The sequence below is a fragment of the Anser brachyrhynchus genome (assembly GCF_964034855.1).
Source record: "Anser brachyrhynchus genome assembly, chromosome: 3".
NCBI lineage: Eukaryota > Metazoa > Chordata > Aves > Anseriformes > Anatidae > Anser > Anser brachyrhynchus.
The window spans coordinates 124,065,127-124,081,410 of record NC_137696.1 but is presented as its reverse complement, the minus strand read 5'-3'; the positions used below and the strand labels follow the sequence as shown (position 1 = coordinate 124,081,410).

The window sequence follows — 16,284 nt, the reverse complement described above, 5'->3', positions numbered from 1 at the left end:
TATGGTCCGTGCCCTTTAGCAAATACTGCATTATAATTAGATCATTTGTTCTTGGAGACAACACGCACAAAGCTCCAGTAAATATTACCTGCATATTTTTCTTTGACGGATTCATCCATAGACCAAAAGCAGTGATCGTAAGCAAACACCTGCAGAAAAATAAGCAGGAGGGCATCTTATAAAAACCATTGCCACGTCAAACACATCATCCCAATTGTGACAGTGCTGCATTATGTTGGCTAACAGGATGCTTCCTGGGGCCATGCTGACATACAATACACATTCCTGCAGAATTATTTATTTTGTATGGGTTCAACACCTAAACCCAAACACCTTATCTTCCTGCTTGCAAGCCTGTTCCTTGGTTTTATTCGTTCTTTGCTTTTATTTCTTCCTTCCTATTGTGTGAATCCTGTTCAACGCTCTCCAACAGCTGCCCGTGCGGCAAGCCCGTGGATGTCAAGGAGCTCTCCTCATCGTCCTTTAAAAACCCATCCTCGCGATTCATTTTTCACAAGACTTTCTATTTTGCAAACTGACAGATGTCCCCTGGCTGTTTCTGCCTGCCACCCCCGTGCTTCTTGTCTGCATAAATTAAAACCACGCCGTAGGGCAGGAACCTCTCTCCATACAAGCCAAGCAGAAGCAGCCGTCACCAGAGTCTTGTAAAGAACAATATGGAGCAAATGAGTTTTATCACTAGGAGAGCAATGCTGTGGCCTTTTTAAACAAAAAAGGGTTGGTTTTGTGGTGAATCCATTTAAAGGCTGGCAGGCACCTTCCATCATCCCAGCTGACCTCCAGTAGGGCAGTGCCTGCTCCTGCACCTCAGGCTGCAAAAGGAGATGTTTGCGAAACATCTCCCCTGGCTATGTATATGTAAGGAAACAAACAAACAAACAAAGATCTGGGTAACAGCTGATTTATATTCACATGGGCAAAACCGACTCTGTAGGCTATAGGAAAAGGGAAGTGCCATGGGCTGCTCTTTGGCTGCTTATTTCTCATCGAAGTTTAATTAAGGTTGCTCCTTCCCCTTTAGATGTCCCACATCCACCTTCTGACCTTCATCCCATTATTTCTGAAAATTTCATTTTTATCCATTAGCCCATTTCCACGTTCAGTTTTGGTGAAGGCTGTGATCTGTATGCTAAAGGCATTAACCATGCGCAAGCATCTGCATAGGTAAATCACATCTAACACTTTTTATTTAGTAAAGCTTGTAGGAACAAAATATGTTGCATCATATCCACATTAATAATAGGAAAAGCCTACAGAGAAATACTGAGTCTGTAGCAAATGAACTCAGTTATTCCGTCCCCTAATGGATTGTGTCATGGAATATGAAAAATCATTTAAGGACTCACAGAGCAATAAAGAAAATCTTCCTCGAGTATTTATACCGACTAAAATAGTTGGAAAAGTTATACAAGAGTTGAAAATCTGTACTAGCAGCACAGCCAAACTTACTACTTACATTTATGGAAATGTTTAATATAGCAAAATCCTTTGAATTTAAACAACTTATCTTCAGAAATACATTGCCTTTTTTTTAAAAGTACAACAATATCATCAAGAGATGAAAGGATTTACTTTAGAGCCTCTAGTTGTGGAAATAGCAGCTGGTGTATTTAAAGTTAAGGGGTTTTTTTTTTTTTGTTCTTTGAATTTATTAGACAATTACCCAGATTGTCACAACGTCCCAAGACTTCAGAGCATTTAACCAAACATCATTGGATCTACGACCACATCAATAAAGCTGACTCCTAATGCGCCAGGCTAGAGATAGATATCTGCACACCAAATACAAAGTCATGGGATCGTAAGCTGTAACAACAAAATGAGTTTGCTCTAACACTAATAACCAGAAAAGGCTTTAAAAAACCCACAGACAACAAGCAGTCTCCCATTCCCGGCCTGTAATGCCGAGCATGTATGTTCTCATTTGTTCCTGTGACTCATTTTTTTGGCAGAGGCTTTTACAGAGGCTCTTCTGCAGCAAGGAAATGCTTCGAGTTTCTTACTCAACAGCTGATCAACTGCAGAGCTGTGTTTCGAAATGCTTTTAATATCTGGCTAACCCGCGGCCGGCTGAAGGAAAGGACAATTTTCAGTCACTGAGGGAAGGTTCAGGAACGGCCCTTACCTTTGGTTGGGTCCTGCTGCTCCCAGAGCATCACCAGCACGAAGGATGTGGTACAGCGCGGGGCGAGAAAGACAAAAGAAAACCAAAGATGGTTAGCTACAATCATTTCAGCTTAATTACTCTACCGTTAATACCTCCTATTTGGGACACTATTTAAAAAGTTCATTCCTTTCCCCAGCTCTCCCCTTGCTGACAGATCCCAATATTTTTATGAACCAACGTGCAACTCTTTCCAAGCGTAGGACTGGAGATGCCGCTCTGGGCAAGTTGATTTTGACCTCGGAGCCACTCTCTCCCTCATGCTGCTGCCATCTCTACCTCACTCTCTCCTAATTTATTTTCTTGTGACACCTCTCTCTATAGTTTTGTTTTAAAAACTCTTTAATTAAAAAGTACCCAAGCAATACGAAAACCTCCAAGAACACCTGCACAGGAGTTATTCAAGAGACGATTTCAGAGTCCAGCTGTTGAACGTGCCCAACTTGGCTTCTCACAGCTGCTGGGACAGCCCAGCAAAGAGATGTTTTCTTAAAAGAACGAGTGGAGAATAGCACTCCCCTTACTCTGTTACGTGCATAGTTTAAAACTTTCCAACACAACTCGGTAAGTACCGGAGTTAAAACAAGAAAAACCTTTAAAAGCAGAGCCCAGCACCGGCCCATGCACCTCGGACATGGAAACTGGCAGCAGGCCTGGCAGCATCCTCCCCTACAGAAGGCCGGAGAAATCCAGCAAGCCCAGCTGTGAGGAAGCGATGCTCTCCTCGTCCCGGACCTCGCAAAGGACATCAGTAAGCTCCTGACGTGAGGAAAGTCTTGCAGCAAGCATCGCTGATTCCTTTGGACAGAGCAGGGGCTGTAAGAGGTCACGCTCCTGCTGCTCATGTGGCTTGAGAAGTGAGTTTAAGAATCACAATTTGTCAGCACTGTCTCTCAAATATCATTATTCACGACTCAAATCCACTGTTTCTCTTTACTCAGACTTGAATCTAATATGAATACATGTTTCACACACCGAGAACGACAGGCACCTTGGCTCGCAGCGGCAGGACGATTATTTAAGCCAAGGTTACCTCATGGCAGCCGCACCACGGGGTCATTCAAGCGAGCAGCCCCAACAGGACGGCTTTTCCCCTTGCCACCTGGCTACGTTTGACCAAAAGCTCTCCCTTGGTCCCTGCAGCGTGCTCAGCACGGGCTCTCCATGGTCTCTGATGCTCCTAGCGAGGTTGTGGACAGGGAGCGACCGAGGGACTGCCTTCACCAGGGCGTCGGTTCAGGTACAGGAGGCACCAACAAGCCAGGAGATTTGCTCCCATAATGATTTGGAGTACTTTAGGAGATGCAAGAGCGTTACTTTGGCTATCCAACCTCTGAAAAGCTAGCAGCGTGCTTTCATGAAAACAGCTAAGAGGCTTGTAGGGGTGCTCTGGTTTATGAGGAAGGTTCGCTCCTGTTCCTACAGGAAGACCACTCACCTTAAAAGCAAAGCAAATAGCAAGCTGGGATTTGGAGCATGAGTTTTGGACACAGGTATGTTACCCTGCCCATAATTCAAAAAGCAATCCTGCACATTTCCCCAGCCCCGTTCCAAGGCAGGATTACACCACGACGACGCACTTGACCTTTTCCAGCCCTCGATCCAGCACGTATTATTGAGCATTTGGATTAAAGCAGCAAGAAGGATATCATCTCCAAAGTCCTATCCCATATGCAGCTTTAAGAGGATGGATTACACTAGGCTATGTAAATCATCAAGCTTAGTTTAGACTAAAGGTCTTAAAGCGTCTCGTTTTCTAAAGAACCGCATATACACATGAAACCGTGTCTCGCAGCCCCGCTTAACCAAACAGACACAAAAGGGAGCCCTACATCAAAGGAACGCAGTGCATGGAATTTAGGATTCAGCACACTACCTAGAGCTGTACCAGGCTCTGTGCACTTTGGGCCAAAAAGAAAATAAATCTGACAAACGCCTCCCTAAGGAGAGCACTAAGGGTGCCCACCATGTGCCGCAGCATCACGCCGTGCATGGCCCCGTCATCCTGCAGCTGTGGCAGCCGGGCTCAGGAACCCAGGAAAAGATTTTCAGCCCAATTGGAAACCCTACAGAAAACAAAGGGAGAGAAGGAAGAAGCCCCCGAGCAGTCAGCGAGCCACGAACACCCCCTGCAAACGCCGGGTGTTCAGAGGATGCTCCTTGTCCACTACGTGGTTGATGTCAGCCAAAAAAAATCACAAAAAAAAGAAACCACCATCCCATTGGATTCCAATAATGACAGCCTGTAATGAATCGTGAATTATCTTGGTGATTTTCGGGCAGTTTGGTGATCATGGGACATTTCCACCACCGCCGCCCCCAGCTCGGAGGTGCGGGCAGAATTGCTGCCACTCCTCGGCTGAGCACCGAAACTTCCATCAACAGGATCCAAAAGCTCCAGGAAAGGAGAGGAAGGGAAAGCTCCTCTTCTGGCCACTGAAGGCTGTCACTAAAATGTTCTCAGCTTCACGTTTACACTTGAATCCAGAGTGACAGGATTTGCCTTGGCCAGCCCTCCTTTCAACCCAATCCCAAAGTAGGGCAAGCTAATGCAGCTCGGGTTCCTGCAATACCAGATTATTGCATATTAAACAGGAGAAAGCGCAGAATCCCCAATAATTAAAATCATATATTCAAGCAGAATAAACTGCTCTGTTCAGCCCTCGTTATTAGTGCTATTCCAATAGTCTCTTAAATCACTTTTTTTTTCTCTGGCTTTCCATGTTCAAGAGAAGGAAGGTGGAGTGACATTAACTACATCTGAGTTTTTGCAAATCTAGCGGGGGAAACAACACAGCAAACGAGGTGAAACATTCCTGGGGAGAGGCAAGGACAGCTCAGACCTATCTTTCTCCTTAGCTTGGAAACAGCAGCCAGCTGGCACATCAGCACATGCCCTACATCAGTCACAGCACATTTCTGCCTAGATCAGGACTGGGCGGATGGGGCAAATGGGAGGGGAAACGTGGGGGACAGCAAGTCAGAAAGCGGGGTGAAGGGGTACAGGGGCTGTAGGACATCATCTGACAAGGAAGGATTTTTTTTTCTCCCTGAAAAAAAGACATTTCCTATGTCAGTAGCAACCACAGCATCCGAGGTATGATTTAATAGCTTAGTGGGCAGCACTGGTGATAAGAGGACGGTTGGACTAGATGACCTTATAGGCCCTTCCCAACCCTGTGTTTCTATGATTCTGTGATTTCTACGATCCAAACTATAAACTGATGATACTGCTCACCAGCACAAGGCTAAGCTGGATTTGTGCCACAACATTTGAACACTTTCAGAAGCTTCTGGAAAAAATAATTTGCAGGTTAAAAGAGAAAGGGAGAGGGAACAATTTCAGCAATAACCACGAATTAGGGAAGTCCCAAAAAATCCCAGGAAATTTTTATTGCTTTCCACTTTTAATCTTCCATAACCATGGCAAAAATAAGTATATCAGATTCCAACATAACTGGAGCTGTTTTGGGCCTTTCAGCAGGAACTGCTCAGCACAGGCTCCAGAAAGTAGCTGAAGACAACCAGAAAAACATACTGATGGGGAAAAAACCACTCGGAGCTTAACAGCCGAAAGGTTTTGGCATCTCCCAACAGCCACAATGCACTATCGCATCCTTAGCTATGCTCCTGAGGAGCTGCCAAGGCTGGTTTGCCTTAAATCAATTCGTATTCACAGCTTATTTCAAGTAAAGCTGGCATCGTGTGCCACAGTAACTTATCCTCTGGACAACAGGACTCCGCTTTATAGCAAGTTTATTGTTTTTAAGGTCTGTACGGATCCCAGTCGCTCCATTTCTGAGACTTCTTCAGTCTAGCACCAGGCAATTTGTCTGTACCACAGTTAGAGCCCCCATCATGGCACAGTGGTGGGGCCTCCACACACAAACCTGGAGGAGAAATGCTGTGTTTTAACTATTCCTCCCCCTTGGTCGGTGGGAGCAGCAGCACAGCAGGACCCAGAGGTGGTCTCAGGATCGAGCCCCATTTGTCCTGTGGCACAGCACCTACAGGACGGGTGCCAGATGAGCTCCAGAGGTCCCCAGAGGTGCCTTCCAATGGTTGCCGCCATTTTGTGATTCGGGGATATTTTATTAACAATTTGCACATATCACAGGTAAAAGCAGTTCAGTAACTCGCTCATTCACCTGCCACGAGCTTTCCCACTGAGACTCATATCCTTACCTCTAGAAAAAAAAAAACCACAAACAAACAGCCGGGGAAGGATGCTTGGGAAACACAAATATCCCATTCAGGGAACCTTCCCACAGGGCTTTACTAAGCCAACGTGGGCCTTGTTTGAAGAGCAATGGGTTAAAAGTTAATGGCTTTCATGGACCGAAGGGCTTTTCAAGAAGCCTCATCCTCCAAACCAGACTTCTGAGTTTGACCCCGAGCTGTATCTCTGAGGGTAAATACCGGGCGTGAATGGAGCTGAATACCACAAGGAGCTCTGCGTTGCTCACGCTGCCCCACCATCAGATCTCTGTCTGTAACGGGAGGCAGGATTTAACAAACATTTCTGCAGTCTTATATTTTGGAATAGCGAGGCTGATGATTTCCAAGTTTACCGTCTCCACAAGGCAGCAAATACATCCTCCATTGTCCTACAGGAGCTTCCTAGCGTGCAGAGGCTGATAAGGTGCAGGAATTATCGAGCAGCTCTAGCAGAGTCCCGAGGCAGACAACTTCAGGCACACCAGATAAGGAGGCAGGCACAAAAAGATATCAGGAAGATCTTGCATTTGTTTGAAGCTTGGGAGCCTGGCTATCTTTCAGTTGCAGATCCTCGAAATGTAGCATTTCTTTTCTATCTGATCCACGACAAGTTGGTTTTGAAGAGCCAGCAGTTGGTTAGAAAAGACACTGCAGTGTTAAGGGGGTTGCAGAATTTCTTTCCTGACATAAAAGCCAGTTAATGGCAAAGTAAAACTGAGTAGCATAATTAAATTTATTGTCTAGCAGCGACGTAACTGAAAGGCAGCAGTAATGACAACTGATAAGAGAAAGTAGAATTAATTGAGAAGTTTTCTTCTCTTTCCGCACATCCCACAAATACAACTTGCACCATTTTTTGCTGCTATACAACGAGAGGAAATGCCTCCTAAATCAAGTTCTGATCACTTCAGGCTTCTTTACACCGCAATGCTTCGCAATCCATTTTCCCAGAATGTTTCAGAAGACGAAGTGCTTAAGGTTGTTGGGTTTAACAGCCTATAAATATTCTTCCCCCACTTCTACGCATAGACCAAGGGGGATTAAAACACTGTGTCCCACTAGACTGCTCCAATTTCTAGATGATACCCTACAATTAATCCTATTCCTAGGGAGTTTCAATTGGATGTCCATACCGATACCGACCTCTTTGGCTGAAAACCATGCTTTTTTTTCTTATTTTTTTTTTTTTTACAGCAAACAGAAATAGTCCCTTTAAAGCAAAATCCCCAAACACGTCAAAAGAAAATGTGAAAGAGCATGCACAGTTCAGAGCTTAAACTCTTGTGGCTAAAAGGAACAAAAGGAATCAGTGTTACTTCCAAAATTCCTCCGGTGCCTCACTGCATTCCAGGCATAGCTGGCGGTTTCTACCGACAAACCTCATTTTTGCCAGCTCACCCAAAAAAAAAAAAAAAAAAGGCCTGAAAAACAAGAACTTGGGCAGAACAGCAGCTCTGTGGGTTTGGGGTATTTTCCAGTCAGAGCTAAGTTTCCTGGATCGTCCCGGCCACGTTCAAGCGGTGCGCGCATCCCATAAAGCCGTGTTATGACAAGGGGATTACAACTTGGTCCTTCTGTTTGTAAACACTTGGATGTCAGGATGCTATTGTGCTCTGGAGAATGTTTGGTGAACATCCAGTACCCAGACTTTCAATTACCATTGTGCGTTGGACTATTTTTTAATAAAGCCTGCTGCAGCTAGCATTTTATAACCGGTGGAGGGGGGGGCGGGAAGAAACCTCTTGTGGTTTGGCGGCGTTTTAACTCCACCGATGGATTTCCAGATGGGAACACCAAGCTCCCGGGTCTGGGATGTGGTGAAAAACCCTTCCTGCCTCCGGGCCAGCTGCACAAATTGCTTAAATCCCAAGAAAGCAGCCCAGGAGCTGTGTGATGAGCTCCCAAAGAGGCACACAGCTCGGGGGGGGTGTACTTACGTGTGTACAGCATTGCACACGTGAAAATCTTCTGGATTTCATCAGAGCTGCCCCAAACACTGCAGTACCCAGCAGCTGGCTCTCTGCTTTCTTCCTCCCTCGAAAACCAGAAATCCCTTTTGGCTGGGACATTAGAATCTAACAGCTAATTATTTATTTTTTTCTCTCCTTACTCAATTATTGCCTAAAAGCATCCACGTGCAGAGCTTCTCATTCGACTGTGAAGGTGGTTTTTGTTTTTAAAAGCATTTTACTTCCCAAACGGATGATTCTCAGCCTGTCCCCTTCACTTTCCCCAAACCAAAAGCTCTCGTTTCTAAGAGGATCTAAGCCTTCCAGCTCAAAGCTTTGTTCACACCGGTAGTCCTAGTTCCTGTCAATGTCCAGAATTAACTTAAAAAGAATGCAGAATTAACCTGCAATGAATGCAGAAACCATGCCACGAAGTCCCGATGTCAGTACAGCACCATTCTGGGATATTTTTAGCTTTTTTTTTTTTTTTTTTGAGCAAGTTGACAATTCACCATGCAGGAAACGCTGCAAAAACTGTGTTCAGCCCTCCCTACCTCTTCCTTCTTCACTGTCAGGTTTTAAGGTGCCCACCTTTAAATTGTAGGTTTTTCCTCGAAAAAGTACAAGGAATATGTTTTCCTTGGGTGGCAAGTGGGATTCACAAGAGCTCACATGACAAACACGAATGTTTGAATTCTGTATCAACAATTTATTCAACTCTGCAATCAAATACACCAAGAATATTCAAAGAGGGGAAAAAGACTTTAAACACAAAGAGCATTTTCACCATAAATTTAACACAGAGCATCCTGAGAGGCCTTCCCAGCATCACGCAGCCATGCCATATGTCTACACCTCGTATCTCTGACCTCAGCACGGGCATTCGTTACGGCACAGCCACCAAGACAGAGGACCCAGTACCGACTCTCCTGGGAAAAACCTTTCAAAGCAACTTTTTCTGCATCCGTTTTCAGTCACCTGGAGCATTTTGGAAAGATTTGCCTTTCTTCTGACTGGAAAATTATCTCAAGGCCTACCGCAACTCCTTGATGCAAGGCGGTTTTTCTTAAAGACTCAGCAAAAGGGAGAAAGTTGGAGCAAGCCACCGTGATGTCTGTACCACCGAGAGATAGAAACTGCATGGGACAGCCCTGCCCTTGTGCATGGCTGGAGAAATATCAATGCCCCCTTCCTTCGGAAAGGAAAACTTGCTGACATCCACAGAAGTTTCTACGGAGAGTCTACGGGTAGCTGGGAGTAGAAAATAAAGGTGGGAAAGAGGGACAGAGATAGGAGCACGAACATGCACTTCCCTTATCATTTGCCAAAAATAATAAAAAATAATAATAATCTACACCTCTCAAGCCTCAGACCAGGAAAGAAAAAAAAGAATAGCCTGTGATAAAGAGTACGAGCCACTCACAGCAGTACGAAAGCATCTGGAGTCATGCAGGCACCAAGCCTCCAGAGCAGCCGAGCAGCTCTCCCCCCTCACCATCGCTGCAAGTTGCAGAAATTGCCACAAGGTCTCTTCAATGCAGAGGTGGTACATGCAGAACATTACATTTTGGTAATGTTTGCTGTTTGTTTTAAATGTTCACTAACTCCCTCTAAACACAGTTTGTAGAAGAGGTGTCTATTCTGTGGTTAAGTGCATCTGAGTGCTTGCTAATTCCATATCTCCTCTTTCCACTGAATCCCCTCAGATATGAATAAACTCCATATTCTAATACCTACTATTACACATTTTCTGTTGTCCACATCCCAAAAGAACTCAGTCATTTATCTCATGATTACCCATGCGGTTCATATTAGATAGCCACAAAGGCTGCAGCTGAGGAAACACCTTCCAGCTTGGTGGGCTAAGCAGCAAGTCATACTGCCTCCATCACCTTGTCTTCCACTTCCAAAAATTTACCTTTTTGTCTTCAAATAACATCTTCCTCGAGGGGATGCCTATCTGAGGAGGCAAGCAGACAACATCTGAAAGAGCTGCAGTTCAACAGAGAAAATTGTTGCGGCCGTCTTTTGTGAAGAACTCAACCTCAATGGTGTGCTGGGTGCACACCCAACGTATTTCCGAGGTTGGGAATTTCGTTGGATATACCATCCAGTTTCTGAACCTCCGTGCAGTTTCACCATCACTGGGTGTTTGGGTGTTCAAGAGCACGTGCACGGTGCCCAAGTTTATACCTCGGAGCCATTTTCGGTGCCTCCAGAACTAGGCAGCTGCTCTGCAAAGGGTTTTATTGTCAACTGGCAAGTCTATGCACGGCGTGCTTTGGATCCAGCTCCACGTTAGGGGAGTCAAGCAGTATTTAAAACTACACGCATGCTGGAAATCACAAATGATGTTGATCTATTTGCGTAGGGGGGGGAAGAGAAGGGCTACAGGCAGAAAGGTTTGGTCATTAGCATAAGAGATACTTGTCTTGCTTCCATGGTTCAGTAACTGCCTGAATTTCCTTATTTCAGCACGTACACATTCCACGATGATAGCGATAAGGAAGAGGTTGTTGCACAACCTCTATGCGCTATCAGCCCATTGATGCCCAAGGAGCCTGGGAGGTAAAAGAACAGCACGACGTGTCTGAACTGCTCTATAAAACGCAGTCTGAGCACAGCAGCTTGTCAACACACCGGCATCTCAAAAACAGCACTTTAAGAAAGTCTTCATGTATTAGGAGCTTCGATCATTTGCCTACAGTAAGATTAGCATTCATATCTTTCAAAACAAAAAGTGTTAGACTACCTTTTGCTCTTCCCAAGAGAACAGACTACACACCTCCCCTCCCCTCCGACCACCACCCTCTCAGTAGTGTCTATATTCCCCCGATCCATTTCGGCTAGCTCCACTCACTGATAACAGCACGATAATACAGCAGGCAGCCATCAATACCTGCTCTGACATTTGCCAGATGCCGAACGTCAACAGAAACATGAAATATTTGGCATGCACTGATACGTTACTTCTTGTTCACGAAGATTTCAACCCTTTCTACGCAGTACTTTTTCTATCCAAATTCACTCAAACAGCTCAGCAGCTGCAAAGTCAGTGTTAACAAAAGATGTTAAGAAGGGATTGCTTCCCTCACCTACCCATAATCCTGCTATGAAAAGGAGGAATAATTTTCTGTTGACATTGTTCCAAACTATAATATTCTCTCAGGACTGCAACCTGACTACTAGATTACCTGGCATGAGGAAATAAATTTTTTGTCTGTTTTTTTGGGTAATATTTTTGCATCAAGATGCTCTTCTGCCTGCCATGGTAAAGAAATCCTCATCCTCAGTGCAGCTTTCAAACCCAGTGGGTGGCATCACTGCCCTTGGCGGGGGGTAGAACGGGATGAGCTTTAAGGCAGGTCCCTTCCAACCCGAGCTGCTCCAGGACTCGGAAATCAGCTGCTCTTTTCCCAGCACGTGGGTGGGAAGTCTTTGGGGAGAATAAGCTGTAATTGACCTGCTTGCTGAAAAGCGAAGGGAAAATGCAGCGTATTATGAAAATTAGAGGCAAGCCTTCCCCACGACAGCTCAGCTCCCATGTCCCATATATGCCTTGCTAATGGCTCCGGACTGCTGGAAGAAAATGTCATAGTGCTCCAGGCAAACACTTAATTCTCTTAAACCTAGAGCTGCACAAAAGCGAATAGTATAAAGAACTTGTTTTGAAAGCAACAACAAAAAAAAGAGTCTTTGGAGTGAAAATGGGAGACTGAGCCCTGGAGGTTAGAGGGTAAAGCCTTGCGGGCTCGCGATGTGTACGGCACGGACAAGGGGCAGATGAATGCACAGCCACAGCCCCGGCACAGCCCCAAGGTGCTGCAGCCCTTAGCAGGACTAAAACACCGCCTGGGTACTTAGCATTTCCATTTCTTTCTCTTTGCAGAATTTCTTCAGCATCTGGGGGGAGAAGCCCAAACTATTTCTGCCTGAGTGCTACCAATTCGCCGTAGCATTTCCCCATGCCCTTAAATTTCCTAAATTCAGCTTTTGTCCGAAAGAGGAACTGACTTATCTGCTTTGTCTATTCTTCTCCCTCCCACCTCAGCAAATCTCCGTGGCCATTTTTAAGTGTTGGAAATATTTGGTGAACTATTCTTGACTCATCACACCGCGTAACTATTTCAAAGCACTGCAGTTCTCTCATGCCCACTGCGTTCCAGCTGAAAGCTCTCATTTGGGGAGCCAGATAATCCTGAAATATTTAACAGGGAAGGTCATTTTGAATAATCTTTTATTCTGTACTTCTTGTTCCAACAACCTTTATTTATATATAAAAAAAATCTTTCACTGAACACTTGTACCAGCACCCATCACCTTCAAAACCACACATGGCAGTTGCTTAAAAGCTTGTACACTATTTTTGGTAATTTATTCATGCTGAAACGATAAATAAATCAGTAACGTGGATTAGCAAAGACGCACAACTAGTGGTACCAATTGCAGAAGCCACAACGCAGATAATGTAAAAGCATCTGGCCGCAAATTAATTCAGAAATTACCTAGCTGGAAGAGGCATTGTAGCTGAGGTTGGTAACGCTATATATATCCGTTTTGGCTGACAAAACATCCTTTCAGAGAGTATCGCCTACAGCGCTGTAGGGAGCAATTGCGGATTAAGTTATCATTTCGCAGATTTGGCACGGGTTCAGGTACTCAGCAAGGTGAAACACGCACCGTGCGCCACCAGTTATCCCTTTTACCCAAATAAACGGTGTCAGACTGAATCCCCACCAGGTGCTTTCCTGCCAGCCGACCTCCTGCGCTCTGGACTCCGGCCAACAACCTGTGGGATCTCAGCTCCGGGGCTGTCCTGCTGCAGGGGGAGGAAAAAGCTCCCCTGGGATGGGGACACAGCTCCCAGTGCCCTTAGCAGGCACCGAGACAGTGCCAACAACAGCCCTGCGATCTGGTATCGGCTTGGAATACGTACGTGAAATAATACCTGAACACAGGACACACGATGAGAAGTGACCCAGAGGCATTGCCCGTGGATTTTCGGCAAACCCAGCAGCAAAGCTCTCATCCCTTAAGGCCATAAAGATGATACGGGGCCTGGAGCAGCTCCCCTGTGAGTAAAGGCTGAGAGACCTGGGGCTGTTCAGCCTGGAGAAGAGAAGCCCGAGAGGGGATCTTAGCAATGTGTATAAACACCTGAAGTGTGGGAGACAGAGGGATTTGGCCAACCTCTTTTCAGTGCTCTGTGGGGACAGGACCAGGGGCAATGGCCACAAAATGGAGCCCAGGCAGTTCCGCACCAACATGCGGAAGAACTTCTTCCCGGTGAGGGTGACGGAGCGCTGGGACAGGCTGCCCAGGGAGGCTGTGGGGTCTCCTTCTCTGGAGACATTCAAGGCCCGTCTGGACGCCTGCCTGGGCAGCCTGCTCTAGGGAACCTGCTTTGGCAGGGGGGTTGGACCCGATGGTCTCTGAAGGTCCCTTCCAACCCCTACAACTCTGTGATCCCCCCCCCCAGCAAACCTCTCATCCCCCAGCTGCTTCGAGGCACCTCTAGGCCAAGGTCAGAGGCGCTGCTGAGCGCGCAGCAGCTGCCAACCAGATTTCCTCCTTCCTCGCTCTTATCGCTAATTACTTACTTCTAAGAGCTTCTCACAGGCAACACCATCTATTTGCTTCCTGCACTCCTCTTACCACGGAGCTGTTTATCTCCCCAGCAGGCCTTTTCCTTTGAAATCCCTTTCAACGCCTCTCCCTCCAAAAAGCTGTCAGCCTAAAAAGGAGCCTTCGACCTTTTCACAACGCTGTTTCTGAAGCAAAAAGCATTCGTGGCTGTAGATACTTTAAAAAGAAGTCCTTTTCATGACAGACTTACATGTGTGCTGAATGACACAGGCTAATTAAAAGTTCATTGTGTGTTCAAATGTCCTGGGCTCCAAGGACGGAGTTACGAGGCTATTAGGTACCGATCCCTCCACTTACCATAGAAAGAACCTCAAAAGGGATTTGGCAAAAATGTCCTGAAAACCAGGGAGCCACGGAGCTGGCTGACACAAAATACTGCACGAGCAAACCTTAATTTGGCCACAGGGAACAAACACACAGCACCTCCAGGACAGATGCTGCATCAGTCGTGAATTCAAAGCTCAGAAGATTTTTCTGGGCTAAAGCATCCACAACGTCCAATCTTGGCTAATAACAACTGTTTGGCTTTTCTGGGAACATTGCCATAATAAAATAGCTTTACATGAAGTCCTAGTGAACTGAGCGATCAATCACCGAGAAACTGAGACCCGTGTGCTGGTTCCCACTGTCAGGAATGATGAACACCAAACGCGTGCGCAGGCGCTGCAGAAAACGTAGGAATAGCTCACGTCTCACCGCTGCCAGCGTCCTGCAGCCCTGTAAGACGTTCATTTGTTAAAACTGTCAGTGCTCTAGAAGAAGGGGGAATCTGCTCTCGAAATAGCTTCTGGTCTGGTGGTACAGAGGTGGTTTTCACCTTCTTTGTAAAAGCTATAGAGAAAACGGTTTTCTGAAGTGTCACCAGTCAATTCTGCCATAAGGCATTGTAATTAAAGGGGGGAAAGAACCCAAGGGCCTAGTGGATCAACCACATTGTCTTGTTGGACCCTTATAAAATTTATTGCTCATACTTCTTAATTCTTCTTCTAAATGCGCAACTCTTAAAAATAATTCTATTGTTACTAAAAGCCTGGAGTCACAAGCAAACGCTGTGTTACTTCTTTATGAAGTGAATGCAGATGCAGCATATGTTCGAGGTGGGTACAACACTCTCTGCAAAAAGCTGAAAGTCTGGAAGTCCAAAACCCTAAAACAAGAAAAATGTCAGCTCTAACCTCACATGTGAACTAGTGTTTACCTCCATGCACTGCTCTTGTCTTTCACAGTAGCCTCTAACAGCAGATACTTGCTAGCAGCAATCAGCTGGTTTCGCTTAAGCTTCTCTTTTCCTTTCCCAGCTTTCTGTTTGGGATACAGCGTGTGGGATGCGCCACGCGGAAAAGCGTTTAATATTTTGTGGTCTCCGTGATTATTTCCATAATAGCATGGTAATTCATTAGTCTCATGTACGCAGTTGAGCCTTGTCTTTTCCTCAAACACACCTGGAAGTGGTACCACATTCGTCGGCTCCTGATGCCAGGTCTGTGTTGGGAAGGAGCTATTTTAAGTCTGCTGCTGTACGATTCACAGCCAGATGCTGGTATTCATAAACAATAAGGAGATGTAGGGCTTTCACATGTCCCGAGGAGCCAAATGAGGGTTTCTGCTGAATTCTACCTTTGAACTTCTAAATTCCCTGCTGGTTGTCTCCCAGAAACTTCTTGCTTTTCGATGCAACTTGTTGCCTGCTTGCCTGCGATTCATATGGGACAGCACATGCAAAAGCACTCGATAGCACACAATCGTGATTTAGCACTTTTCACAGTAGCATTCCTCCAAAAAATAATAAAAACAGATGTTCCTACACATATCTCAAGAACTACTCTTAATTAAATAGGCACATAACTGAGAAAAGCATTATTTTTGCTAATGATAAACCAAATTTAGAGATTTCATATATGCTAAATGATACCTGCATTTAATCTGAATTACAAAAAGCAGTTATAAGCATCTACGTTGAGAAATAGGCAGGCTCTGGAATCCCAGTGGATGAACAGGACCTACTTCTGCTCCAACAATTTGAAGCAACACACACACATTTTGTTTCTCCAAATCTAAAAGACATCAGACAAGTCTGAGAAGCCAATAGCCAAAACCCAAGATTTCTGTTAGTGTGAAACTACACAATACGGCTAATGCTTAATGCACGATACTTTGTCCGGGATGACAAATCGTGAGCCATAAATCAAATGCACACTTCTAGAAATGTCACGGCTGGATTCCGTGGTTACTGGATCATCCACCAGAATTCACAAGGCAGTTTCCCGAACAGACTGAAGAAAAAAA

The 16,284-nt window shown here is 45.4% G+C and overlaps 1 protein-coding gene across 4 annotated transcripts in view; it reads right to left on the bottom strand.

The window, feature by feature from the left end:
• KIF13B (kinesin family member 13B) overlaps positions 1–16,284 on the bottom strand; it is a 124,890-nt gene that overhangs the window by 74,356 nt on the left and 34,250 nt on the right. For 2 of the 4 annotated variants that reach the window (XM_080585492.1, XM_080585494.1), the window contains exons 3-4: positions 2,147–2,162; positions 89–149 (exon numbers count right to left, since the gene is read on the bottom strand). In XM_080585492.1, the coding sequence (XP_080441618.1) occupies positions 89–149; positions 2,147–2,162 (77 nt within the window). The remainder of the gene's footprint in view (positions 1–88; positions 150–2,146; positions 2,163–16,284) is intronic. The other 2 variants (XM_080585493.1, XM_080585495.1) reach the window with 1 other exon arrangement.